The sequence below is a fragment of the Nycticebus coucang genome, chromosome 19 (assembly GCF_027406575.1).
Source record: "Nycticebus coucang isolate mNycCou1 chromosome 19, mNycCou1.pri, whole genome shotgun sequence".
Lineage (NCBI taxonomy): Eukaryota > Metazoa > Chordata > Mammalia > Primates > Lorisidae > Nycticebus > Nycticebus coucang.
In genome coordinates this window covers 28,264,039-28,277,452 of record NC_069798.1, presented here as the reverse complement: position 1 = coordinate 28,277,452, position 13,414 = coordinate 28,264,039, and the positions used below count along the sequence as shown (strand labels likewise).

The 13,414-nt window shown below is 42.5% G+C and overlaps 1 protein-coding gene and 1 pseudogene across 3 annotated transcripts in view; one reads left to right on the top strand and one right to left on the bottom strand.

Moving 5' to 3' along the window:
* Positions 1 to 2,401: 2,401 nt before the first annotated feature.
* On the bottom strand, positions 2,402 to 2,970 carry LOC128571689 (HAUS augmin-like complex subunit 8; annotated as a pseudogene).
* Positions 2,971 to 5,664: 2,694 nt separating this feature from the next.
* RPRD1A (regulation of nuclear pre-mRNA domain containing 1A) overlaps positions 5,665 to 13,414 on the top strand; it is an 86,894-nt gene continuing 79,144 nt past the window's right edge. For all 3 annotated transcript variants that reach the window (XM_053571442.1, XM_053571441.1, XM_053571440.1), the window contains exon 1: positions 5,665 to 5,993. In XM_053571442.1, coding sequence (XP_053427417.1) covers positions 5,843 to 5,993 — 151 coding nt within the window. In that variant the 5' untranslated portion in view covers positions 5,665 to 5,842. The remainder of the gene's footprint in view (positions 5,994 to 13,414) is intronic.

The following is a 13,414-nucleotide window of genomic DNA, read 5'->3' as shown; positions in this document are numbered from 1 at the left end:
TTGTACTTCTTTTTTTTGTGTAGAGACAGAGTCTCACTTTATGGCCCTCGGTAGAGTGCCGTGGCCTCACACAGCTCACAGCAACCTCCAACTCCTGGGCTTAAGCGATTCTCTTGCCTCAGCCTCCCGAGTAGCTGGGACTACAGGTGCCCGCCACAACGCCCAGCTATTTTTTGGTTGCAGTTCAGCCGGGGCTGGGTTTGAACCCACCACTCTCGGTATATGGGGCCAGTGCCTTACCGACTGAGCCACAGGTGCCGCCCGATGTCTTTGTACTTCTTTAAGTCTTTGATTTCTTTCAACATTATTTTGTAGTTTTCAGTATACTAGTCTTATACAAGTTAAATATAGGTCCCTGGTTAAATTTATTCCTCAGTATTTTATTCTTTTCGATGTTATTGTAAAGAAAATGTTTTCCTAATTTCATTTTCAAGTTCTTCATTATTAGCGTTTTTGTGTATTGATCTTATTCACATATCCTATAATTTTGCTAATTTTTTTTTATTGTAGAGTCAGAGTCTCACTTTATCACCCTCAGTAGAGTGCCATGGCATCACACAGCTCAGAGAAACCTCCAACTCCTGGGCTTAGGTGATTCTCCTGCCTCAGCCTTCCGAACAGTTGGGACTACAGGTGCCTGCCACAATGCCTGGCTATTTTTTTGTTACAGTTTGGCTGGGGCCAGGTTTGAACCTGCTACCCTTAGTATATGGGGCCAGAACCTTACCAACTAAGCCACAGGTGCTGCTCCAATTTTGCTAATTTTTTAGAGATTCTTTATGATTTCTGTATATAAGGTCATGTGGGCATGAATAGAGATCATATTATCTCCTCCTTTCCAATTTAGAGATGAGATATTGTTAGGGTGAAAGAGAAGCAAGCCTAACTCCATTTTGATATAATTCTTTTTCCTGAGAAGGTAAAGCTGGCCTGATTCAATTCTCTTGTTTTGCTTTAAAAGAAAAAACCAGTTCCACTTGCCTTCCCATCCATTGCATGGTATTTTAAGCCTACCTGGTTAGAACTGTTAGAATTATTATTATTATTATTATTGTTTTAGAGACAGAGTCTCACTTTGTCATCCTCGGTAGAGTGCTGTGGCATCACAGTGCCAAACCTCCAGCTCTTGGGCTTAGGTAATTCTCTTGCCTCAGCCTCCTGAGTAGCTAGGACTAAAGGTGCCCACCACCATGCCTGGCTTTTTTGTTGCTGTTTGGCCAGGTCTGGGTTTGAACCCACCACCCTTTGTATATGGGGCTGGTTCCTTACTCACTGTGCCACAGGTGCCGCCCCATAGAATTATTAGTATTGTGTAGAAAGTCACTATTTTTGTGACCACATCCCTCATGGTTATGTTAAGGTGGTCTTCATGCCATCTATATACGATATGGAAATTCTAAAGGAGCAAGTTTGATTCCACTTTACTGTTTACTCCTTTTCTGTTATATTCTATTACCTTCAAAACTGGTTACTTTTGTTTGCCCTCCCATTGTATAACTGTGAATGCATTTAACCAGGATTGTTATTGTTTGCCCTCCCATTGTATAACTGTGAATGCATTTAACTAGGATTGTTATTGATGTAGGTTACTGATTATATCCTTGGTGATTATCGCTTTTTATGATCATGTTGTTTATGACCCTCATCTGCGAGTCCCCCTCCCTACATTACCTTAGGACATTGTAGATTATATTTGTTTTGTAAAAAGAATTACTAAGTGCTCTCAAGATTTCCCCTAACTGCTATGTTTGCTTGCCCCCTGGAAAAATTTTGCCTTATAAAAGTCAGAGCCTCAGACAACTCAGCGCTGCACTCAGAAAACCCATGTTTGAACACTGAGGCAGTCACTGGCCTGCTCTTTTTTTTTTTTAAATGTAATTTATGTATTTTTTGAGACATCGAATGTAATTATGTCACCCTCGGTAGAGTACCATGGCGTCACAGCTCACAGCAACCTCAAACTCTTGGGCATAGTGATTCTCTTGCCTCAGCCTTCCAAGTAGCTAGAACTACAGGCGCCTGCCACAACACACACACACACACACACACACACACACACACACATATATATATTATTATTATTTTTAATTGCAATTGTCATTTTTGTTTGGCAGGCCTGGGCTGGATTTGAACCTGCCAGCTCCCATGTATGTGGCTGGTGCCCTAGCTGCTGAGCCACAGGCACCAAGCCAAAACAGGTTTATTTTTAAGTATCAAAAAAGTTTATCATACAAAAATAGCTATACCACTAAGGTAGTGTATGAAGTAATTTAATGTCCTGAATGTCACCTACAAGACACTGCAAATCCCTTTTGGAACTAGAGCTATGAAATGGGCTTTCTTCCTGACTGCTTAAGGAAAGGTCTCTGCTTGGATTGGTGAACATGGCCTGAGTGTGGATTCACGGCATGCACGGCTTGTTCGTGTTGTCCTCAGAATGGGGTGTGCTCTTACGTGCTCCCTGGGACTCTTTACAAGCACCTTCTTAACTGAAATACCACTGGCTGGGGATCACCAGGCCCTAAGCCTCTTCCCAAACTTCTTGGTTTATTAAGGCAGCCTCTTTACTCCTCTCAGCAGAGAGTTCCAGCACCTGGGCAAAGCACTTTCAGAGCTCAAGATCCTTGAGTTCGCTCAGTAATTCCAGCACTTGCACATTTTCTTCTGAATTACCAATACCAAGTTCTCCCAGGAGGTGCTGAGTGGTTGTCAATTCAGCCTGTAGGGAGTCTAAGAACTGCTACCTGTCTCCCTCCAGGTGGATGGATCTCACAGGTAGCTCATGCCGGGTGGTGTCCAGGGCCATTGCAAACATCTTGTATGTTTCTTGAAACGCTGGGCCACTGCCTCAAAGGGGCTGAGCATCTCTATATGTGCATCAAGGATGTCTGCCAGCTCCTGCTGCTTCTGACAGAGGAGAAGTCTGCGCTTCAGCTCATGGGCCTTTTTCTGTAGCTTTTCCTTTTTTTTGTTTTTTTGTAGAGACAGAGTCTCACTTTATCGCCCTCGGTAGAGTGCCATGGCATCACACAGCTCACAGCAACCTCCAACTCCTGGGCTGAAGAGATTCTCTTGCCTCAGCCTCCCGAGTAGCTGGGACTACAGGCGCCCGCCACAACGCCCGGCTATTTTTTGGTTGCAGTTCAGCCGGGGCCGGGTTTGAACCCGCCACCCTCAGTATATGGGGCTGGGGCCTTACCGACTGAGCCACAGGCGCTGCCCTCCTTTTCTTTACACAATATTAATAAATTTTGTTCTGCTGTTTCTTCGAACTTAGAAAGATTGTTCTCAATTTTTACTGCCAGCAATGTCAGCAGTATTGTTTGGGACTCCATCATCTCCATTTCTTCAGGCAAGTCTGGGCTCTTTTTCCCAGGAGCAGAGAATGACGTAGACTCAGTTTTCTTTGACATCTTTGTTTTTTCTAATTGTGGAGTCTTTCTCACCATACTTCTGTCTTTGCTTTTTTGGAGCAGGCTTGGGTTTTTTTTTTTTTTTTTTTGTGGAGACAGAGTCTTACTTTATGGCCCTTGGTAGAGTGCCATGGCATCACACAGCTCGCAGCAACCTCCAACTCCTGGGCTCAAGCGATTCTCTTGCCTCAGCCTCCCGAGTAGCTGGGACTACAGGCGCCCGCCACAACGCCCAACTATTTTTTGGTTGCAGTTCAGCCGGGGCCGGGTTTGAACCCGCCACCCTCGGTATATGGGGCCGGCGCCTTACCGACTGAGCCACAGGCGCCGCCCCAGGCTTGGTTTTTTTCTTCCTTCAGATACGTTCCCACTGGGCTTTAAGGCATCTGCAGCAAGAGCCTTTTTGGTTGTTTTCTTGTCATACTGCAAGTACCAGGACTCAACGACTCTTCCACCTTCTTGTACTCTTGTACTCTTCTTCCTTTCATCTTGGCTCCACTAGGAATGCTTGGACCACCCAAGGCAAGCTTCCTGGACCTGCGCCCCGAGGAATCTGCCATCTTCCCACCTTCCGCTCAAATGCTGGCTCTGCTTGCTCTTCAATAAAAGGACTCCTCTTTAATTCAACTTACCTGGTGGTGTGTTCTTTGGGGAGGGACTCCTGGACATAACAATATGAAAAAAAGTCGTAAGTATCTAAAGGCATAAATAACTACAGTCAAGGGTTGGTGCCTTTAGCTCATCAGCTAGGGCACCAGCCACACACTCCAGAGCTGGAGGGTTCAAATCCAGCCTAGGCCTGCCAAATAACAATGACAACTATAACCAAAAAATTAGCCGGGTGTTGTGGCGGGTACCTGTAATCCCAGCTAGTTGGGAGGCTGAGGCAAGAGAATTGCTTAAGTCTAAGAGTTTGAGGTTGCTGTGAGCTGTGATGCCATGGTACTCTACCCAGGCTGACAGCTTGAGACTCTGTCTCAAAACAAACAAAAAACAACAAATAAACATATTTGATATCTCCTTGGTGTAAAACTCTTCAATAGTGCTTCAAAAGATGGTTTCTTATGTATCTTTCTGAAAGTTTCTTGTATAGCTAGAATGTGACAGCATTCTTCTTTTTGTTTCCTTTGGGAGTTATAGTTAAGACAAGTAAAATGTCAAAATGTGTTGGATTATGAGATTTCTGAAGTTAATTTTAACTGCATAAGAAATACATGAACACATTCTTATTTATTTATTTAGAGACAGAGTCAAGCTGTCACCCTGGGTAGCATGGCATTATCATAGCTGACAGCAACCTCCAACTCCTGGGCTCAAGAGATCCTCTTGCCTCAGTTTTTGTTTTTAGTAGAAATGGGGTCTTGCTCTTGCTCAGGCTGGTCTTGAACTTGTTAGCTCAAGCAATCACTCTTCTTGGCCTGTCAGAGTGCTAGGATTACAGGTGTGAGCCACAACATCTGACCCATGAACACATTCTTCTCGTGATAAATGAAAACAATACAATACTGACACAACATTAGGGCTCCAATTCTGATCTCCATGAAGCTGTTATTAATGTGGTGTGTACTTCCAGACCTTTGCTATGTATTGACATACTTGTGAATTCATATAAAATGCATACTATTAAAAAGCAAGTAACGCACAGTTCTTTTGCTTCTACAACTTAAACTGATGCATGTATTCTGGAATATGGATATATCACAATTTAGCTATTTCCCTGTTGTGAACCTTCCAATTTTTTACTGTTACTGCGTTCTACCAAAGAACTAGCATACAGCTCCTGGTGCAAACATGCTGGTGTTTTTCTAGCATTGACAACAATTAGTGAAATTGCTGAGAAGGTGTATTTTTTTTTGGCCAGGGCTGGGTTTGAACCCACCACCTCCGGCATATGGGGCTGGTGCCCTACTCCTTGAGCCACAGACGCTGCCCCAGAGAAGGTGTATTTTTAAATGTAACCGATCATAGAACAGCCTTTCAATGTGGCTGCACCAATTTACACCAAAGCGTGTAAGCCTATGTAGATTTGGAATCACGGCTTACTTGGCAGTTTACCCCCCGGGGGTGGGGAAGTTCAGACCAGGCAATCCCCGGCTCCCGCCTCTGAACCCAACCCAGGTGGCACGCCCCCGTCCGCTTTCCGCGCACTTGCTCGGCCAAGCCCCTTCCGCCTAATGGTTCCGCCTCTCGGCAGAGCTGCTTCCGCCCCTCGGCAGGGCTGTAGCGGGAGGGGCGGGACGTGGGTGGTGACGTCACTGCCGGCCAGACGCCATCTTGATGGTTTGCAGACGGACTTGGAGGTGGCGGTGGTAGAGGCGGTGAAGGCGTGGGGAAGGGTGGGGTGAGGGGGCGAGGCCGCGGCGAGGGCGGCGAAACTCCCCTCCTCTCGGCCCCACCGCGTGGGACGGCGTGAACGTGGTGTCGGAGGGATGTCCGCCTTCTCCGAGGCGGCGCTGGAGAAGAAGCTGTCTGAGTTAAGCAACTCGCAGCAGAGCGTGCAGACCTTGTCCCTGTGGCTCATCCACCATCGCAAGCACTCGCGGCCCATAGTCACCGTGTGGGAGCGGGAGCTGCGGAAAGGTGAGTTGCCAGCTCTTGCCGGCCGCTCCCCGCCCCGCCGGCGGGTTTCCTGGCGCCCCGGGACCTCCTGCCGCGCTTTCTGGAGTCCCGCCTCCCCAGCGGCCCCTGCTCCTGGCTCTCGGGTGACCGGGCTCCCTGGCAGGGGGAGAGGAGTCTTGATGCCCTCGCGCTGGGGTCTGCAGGCTGGGAGGAGCGGCAAGCACCCAGCTTCTGCAAAGTCGGCACTTTGGAGGTATTTATGGAATAAAGGAATACAGTGAGACTGTCTCTACAAAAAAAAAAAAATTGCGATTAACTTACCACGGAAACAGTAGTAGGAGTTTGGGACTTCATAGCCAGTTAGGGCCAAAAATTCAGGTAGTAAGGTATGTTTTTCATTCCGTGGATTATAATGGAGGATAGGAAAAGGAAAAGGTAAGGAGGTGGAAAAGAAAAGATTGGTGTGGGTTTGGGTGTTACGTCATTTTTATAACACATCGTCTTAGTCTTGGGAAATTAACAGGAATCAGTTTTAGGGCCAGAAATCTAAAATAACGTGTGATGCAGTAGAAAGAACTCTGAATTTTAGATTTTGGGTTTGTTTCTTATACCTTCTTGATTGCAGGCGCCACGCCTGAAAATGCGAGATAATATTAAATGCTCTAAGGTTCCTCCCTGGTTTGTGATTACATTCCTTTAGTGCAGCATCTTTATTTTGCAAAACATTTTATAGTGCTCTCATAAATGAAGGAAACTTTTTTGAACAGCTATCTATCACTAAAATATCCAGAAACAGTTAACTTCTGCACCCGTATTTGCTAAAAACTGAATGTTACTGCGACTGAATATTAAAAGATACTTCCATTTGCTTAGCTTGTTTATATGCATTCATAATTCATTGGGTAGACTGTACATTCTTCATTTTTGTTTCAAACATCTGATATGAGTATTAACTGTTAGGGGTTTTAACAAGGCATTATTAATCAAAAGCTAACTTGTGAAAGCTGTATATTAACATGAGAGCCAAAATGTTGACTGTAGAGTGGATACAAACTGTCTTTGTCTTGTGTATTTGGTTGTGGTTAAGAAAATGTCATCCCTTAGAAGAAATTGATTTACAGATCTGTTTTTCATTTTGTGTATAAGCGTGTGTGTTGGCTCCCATTGAGGAATTCATCCGTGAGTGGACAAGTTTTGAGAAACTGACACAAACATCTGAAAAGTAGCTGTGAACTTTGACAAGTTGGGAATTAGCTTTGCTTGTACATTTTACTAGATTTCAAAAATAGTAACTGGTTTATCTTTTTTTTTTTTTTCTGAAAGAGCATTTAGAAAGACATAATAAAGGAATGATTTGGATAAAGAGCTATTATAAATCAGTAGAAAAATGACAATGGTGTTTTGTTTTTCTACCATTTTTGTTCACTTCCATTTATGGAAGTCCCTTGTCTTTTTTTATTAAGTTGAAAGAATGAATTTCTCTTTTTTCTTTCTTTCTTTTTTTTTTTTTTTTTGTAGAGTCAGAGTCTTACTGTATTGCCCTCAGTGGTGTACTGTGGCATCACACAGCTCACAACAACCTCCAACTCCTGGGCTTAGGCGATTCTCTTGCCTCAGCCTCCAGAGTAGCTGGGACTACAGATGCCTGCCACAACACCCGGCTATTTTATTTATTTATTTATTATTTTTTTTGGTATGTAAAATTAGGAAGTCATTTTATTCAATAGATGTCATGAATATTTAAAGAAATTCAGAGAATTTGTGTTGAAGAACACCTGGCTATTTTTTTGTTGCAGTTTGGCCAGGGCCGGGTTTGAACCCTTGGTTTATGGGGCCAGTGCTCTACTCACTGAGCCACAGGTGCTGCCTGAAAGACTGGATTTTTCATCTAGTTGAGACTGATAGGGTAAATAAGTTTACTTGTAAACTTTTGTCTTTTTGTGTACTAGTGTAAATAGAAATTTTCTTCTATTTTTTTTGTTAAATAATGAGCCAGATGGTAGATATCTTTGAATGGTTGGAAAAGGGGATGGAGAAATACATGAGAAATATTAAGGAGATGGATTAAACAAGGCTTGACTACTTGGACAGTAAAGAAGAGGGAAGAATGACTCACTGGCTCTCTTGCCTCGGTTGTTTGGGAAGATGCTGGTACCATTGTAGCTTATAAACAAAAGGAGCTGGGTTCGGCGCCAGCCACATACACCAAGGGTGCTAGGGTGGAGGGTTCGAACCCAACCCAGGCAAACTAAACAACTGCAACAAAAAAATAGCCGGGCGTTGTGGCAGACGCCTGTAGTCCTATTTATTTGGGAGACTGAGGCAAGAGAATTGCTTAAGCCCATGCATGAGTTTGAGATTGCTGTGAGCTCTGATGTCACAGCATTTTATGGAGGGTGACATGGACTCTGCTCAAAAAAGAGAAAAGAAAAGAAAAGAACTGGTGGGTGGCACCTGTGGCTCAGTGAGTAGGGCGCCAGCCCTATATACCGAGGGTGGTGGGTTCAAACCTGGCCCTGGCCATACCGCAACCAAAAAAAAAAAAAAAAATACTGGTTTGGGAGACAAGAATGAATGTTACTAAATTCTGCTAACATTTGAAGTTACCAATCAATTAATTAGAAATAGGGGCTTGGATCTCAGGAGATTGTGGGTTGGTTGGGAAGATTTTGGAGCCATCAAAATATACATGGTGGTGAAAACTTACACAAATAGGAAGGTCTAGGGAGAATGAAGAAAGTGACAAGAAAAGGCCAAAGATAGAATTCTGGGAAACATTAACTCCTATTGGGTGGGCAAAGAAGAGAGCAGACTTTGGTGGGCAACAGATTTTGCTATCCCAGATCCCAGGAAGAAGTGTTTTCTTGAATCGGGGAAGGGGATATCTGAGTCACAGACCTGGCTTTTCACTACTAACACTGCTGAGCCATTTTGTGAACAGCACTGCAGCAGCCTTGGAGGACTGGTGGATCCTGGGGGAACCGTGGGTTTCCCCGAGTTTGGCATTCAGTACAGAGAGCAGGCTACTTCTAGTCAAGAGGAGAAATATCAAGAATTTTGAGAGAAGAGAGAAACAGAAACTGGTTTTTTGTTTTTTTTTGAGACAGAGCCTCACTATGTCACTATGCCGTGGTGTCACAGCTCACAGCAACCTCAAAATCATGGGCCTTAGCGATTCTCTTGCCTCAGCTTCCCATGCAGCTGGGACTACAGGTGCCTGCTGCAAGGCCCAGCTACTTTTTGGTTGCAGCTGTCATCGTTGTTCAGCAGGCCCAGGCCGGGCTCGAACCTGCCAGTCTTGGTGTATGTGGCCGACACCCTACTCACTGAGCTATGGGTGCTGCCGAAACAGAAACTTTTGTTTGTTTGTTTTTTAGAGACAGAGTCTCACTTTGTCTCCCTTAGTAGAGTGCTGTGGCGTCACAGCTCATAGCAACCTTCAGCTCTTGGGCTTAGGTGATTCTCTTGCCTCAGCCTCCCGAGTAGCTGGGACTACAGGCCCCCGCCACAACACTCGGCTATTTTTGTTTTTGTTGCAGTTTGTCTGGGGCTGGGTTTGAACCCGCCACCCTTGGTATATGGGGCTGGCGCCCTACTCACTGAGCCACAGGTGCTGCCCCGAAACAGAAACTTTTTTTTTTTTTGAAACAGAAACTCTTTTTTTTTTTTTTTTTTTGTGGTTTTGGCCAGGGCTAGGTTTGAACCCACCACCTCTGGCATATGGGACCGGCGCCCTACTTCTTGAGCCACAGGCGCCACACTGAAGCAGAAACTCTTAATGCCACTTGGTGGGAGTGTAAAAAGGAATAACAATTTTGGAGATCAACTTAAACATATCCTTTTACCTAGCAGTTCTCTTTCTAGGAATGTATTTTAGAAGTGAGTACTATGCACAAGAAATTATGTTTATTGCAGCTTCGTAATAACAAAATTGGAAACAAGGTAAACATTCCATTTGTTAGAGAATGGATAAAGAGATATTCATAAAATAGAATAATGTCCAACAGTTTTCATGAATGTACTAGAGTTAGTGATTGAAAAACAATCTTGAGTTAAGAAAGCAAGGTACAGACCAATATGCTGTGTGGCAGAGTTTGAAAACATACAAAACAATATTGTTTTTGTTTGTTTTAAGAGACAGAATCTCACTTTGTCACCCTCTGTAGACTGCTTTGGCATCACAGCTCACAGCAACCTCCAGCTCTTGGGCTTACGTGATTCTCTTGCCTCAGCCTCCCAAGTAGCTGGGACTACAGGTGCCTGCCACCACGTCTGGCTGTTCTTTAGTTGCAGTTTGGCCGGGGCCAGGTTTGAACCTTTGGTAAATGGGGCCGGCGTCCTACTCTCTGAGCCACAGGTGCTGCTCCAGAGCAATATTGTTTATAGATAAAATTGAGTGATAGGCTGAGAAAAAGCTCAGTAGGTGCTCAGTGCAGGATGAGAAAAGAATTTCTCTAGGCCAAGAGTAGGGTATAAAAGTATAAGTTTAATGTATATTTTAGAAGGATAGAGAGAGTGAGAAGTTAGGGGACATGGAGAAGAGGGACAGGGCGAAAGGGAATGAGAAAATGGCTTGACATCCCAAAGGAAAGAAAGGAAGAATGCCCACCTCGAGGTAGTAATTAACATTGTTTTCTAAGGTAATGGCTATCACAAGGAGAGGAAATGCAGTGGGAGCAGTGCTACCTGATCATTTCATGTATTTAAAAAAATATTGGTACTAATGTGGGAAAAAAGATAAGTTGTGCTATTAGCTGGGTATGGAGGATGTTTCTATAAATGCTTTATACTTAGAAAAATTTAAAGGCATATACATAGATGCTTTGGGAAGATGGTGATTGTGGATGATAGTGGCTGATAACTATGGTGGTTGAGATGAACATTCTGCTGCTACTATCCTCATGTTGGCCTGGGTTAGTATGCCAAGGGTTTCCCTTTCTTGACTTCATAGAGCTGTGATTTTCAACCGGTGTACTGTGAGAGGACCTTAGGCATGCCGTGAAAATTTTTAAGGATCATTAATTACATTATTTTTCACAAAAGTTCAAAGCACAGTAAGTATATATATATATATATATATATTTTTTTTTTTTTTTACTATGATCAACATAATTTAAGTTTGCAGAAGTTTAACTATAGGTTCAAGTGTTCTATGAGATAAAAAAGGTTGAAAAACACTGTTGAAGAGCCTAGGCCCTAGGCTTTGTGTCTTCCCCCTTCCTTGGGCTCATCAGTTTCAGGATCCTCATCTTCTGAGTTGAATAACCACGGCAATCACTTAGTTGACTACCAGGCATTGTTTTAACCTGGGGTGGGGAATTTTTTCATGTTGGAAACCTACATTAATTTTGCTGTAATCTCATAAGGCCACATTCAAGAAACTTAAACTAGATATACTTAAACATGTACATTATTTGTAAAAAATCTACTATGCACTTAATTTAAAAAAATGAAAACTATGTGTTAATTTTGAACTAATTTTTGAATGACTTTGTTTTGTCTGCTTTTTGTTGGAAAGTATATGAATATTTGGTTGCAGCAAGGAGGTCTGCAGTTTCAGTTGATCTCGATAGGTGTCAGTCATTGTGACCTTAACACCGTCTTGATTTGGGTTAAATAGGAGAATGTAGATTCACTGCAGTAAGTGGTTGAAAGCAAGAAAGCATATTGCTGAAGGCATGGGCATTCTTTTTTCCATATTTCAGTTGGATCTTAGTATCAATGATTTTAAAATGTCATTTACTGGGAATAATCAATTACTATCTGTAGTTCTTTAGGTGCCTTGGTGATATCAACTAGGTAAGACTGAAATGCTAATTTGATTGTGATGTCATGATACTCAAAGTCAGAAAACCTTTTATTGTATCCTTTCATTGGTCTATAACAGCTGCGTATTCTTCAAGTGATTCACATATGTCATCCTGCTCTTCAGTGACCTTTGCTAATTGGGGGAGATGTTCATAAGAAATTTCCTTTTGAAGTAGTTTTGTTTTGAAAAAAGTGCTTGGATTTTGTGCCACATATCATATATAGACTTAGTTTTACCTTGCAAACAAATATTTAAATTGTTTTGATTTGACATGATATCACCCAGAAATAATGTACTCCTGTAGAAATCTTTCAGTAATCACATTTCTGATTCTGTTCTTCATAACATTTAATTAGCATGTTACAAAACTGATGATGCCCTATTGCATTTACACCAATATAATTAACAATACATACAGCTCGTTGCATAGTGTCACTTAAAATAGTAGCTTTAGCACTATGCCGATACAATAAAAAGAAATGAGAGCATCTGGGTCTGTTAATAAGGAGTATCCCAAAGGTTGCCATATACAGGAAAAACAAACTCATATTCCATATTTTAATATTTTTTTATATTTATATATTAACATGTAGAGGAAAATTTTATAATGAATATTTTGTAAACAAAAGTACATTTGGGACTTGGCGCCCGTAGCATAGTGGTTATGTCGCCAGCTACATACACCAAGGGTGGAGCGTTTGAACCCGGCCTGGGCCAGCTAAAAACAATGACAACTGCAACAACAACAAAAAAATAGCCAGGCTTTGTGGCGGGCACCTGTAGTCCCAGCTACTTGGGAGACTGAGGCAAGGGAATCACTTAAGCCCAAGAGTTTGAAGTTGCTGTGAGCTATGATGTCATGGCATTCTACCAAAGGCAATAGTGAGATTCTATCTCAAAAAAAAAAAAATACATTTGGCTACCATTTTCCACTTTCCCCAGGTATGTATGGTGACCTGTATTATTATTTTTTAAAATCTCAGCAGTAAACCCTTCATATTTTCCTGTCATGGAAGGTGCACCATCTGTGCACACACTAACTATATTTACTAAATTTAGTCCAACTTTGTGTAGTTTATCTCGAAGATGTTCAAGGTATCTATTCCCCATGTTCTGTTCAGAAGAGGTGCTGAAAGCAAGTAACTCTTTGGGGCCAAGAAAATCTTGTTATCTGAATGGAGTATAAAACGTGGGCTGACCTGAGTATATAAGCTACTTTATAAGTTGTTTCTGTGGTACTCTTTCCAGGTCTCGTTGTTTGAAAGAATTGTCTTTGCTTTTGCTTTTCATCTTTTAATTTCTGTAATACAACCTTTTTTGTGCCTCTCCCTCAAATTTAAAATATCTGTGGTCCTTACCAGTGTTAGAATGCTGATGAGTATTGAATTTATCTAATGTCGACTTTGCAATATCACAAGGCAAGCAAATCATCTTATTTGTAGCAGAAGCAAAATAATACTGCAATTCCCAATTTTCATAAGAAAATCTGTTTTCTTCCTAGAGGACTTTCTTGGTCTTCTGTGACATGATGGGTTGTTAAGTGGACAGAATTAAAAAATACCATTGAGCCATGCAATTATTCACAAATTCTGCTTCAAACAGAAACGGTGCACTGTTGTCAAAAGCTGATAGC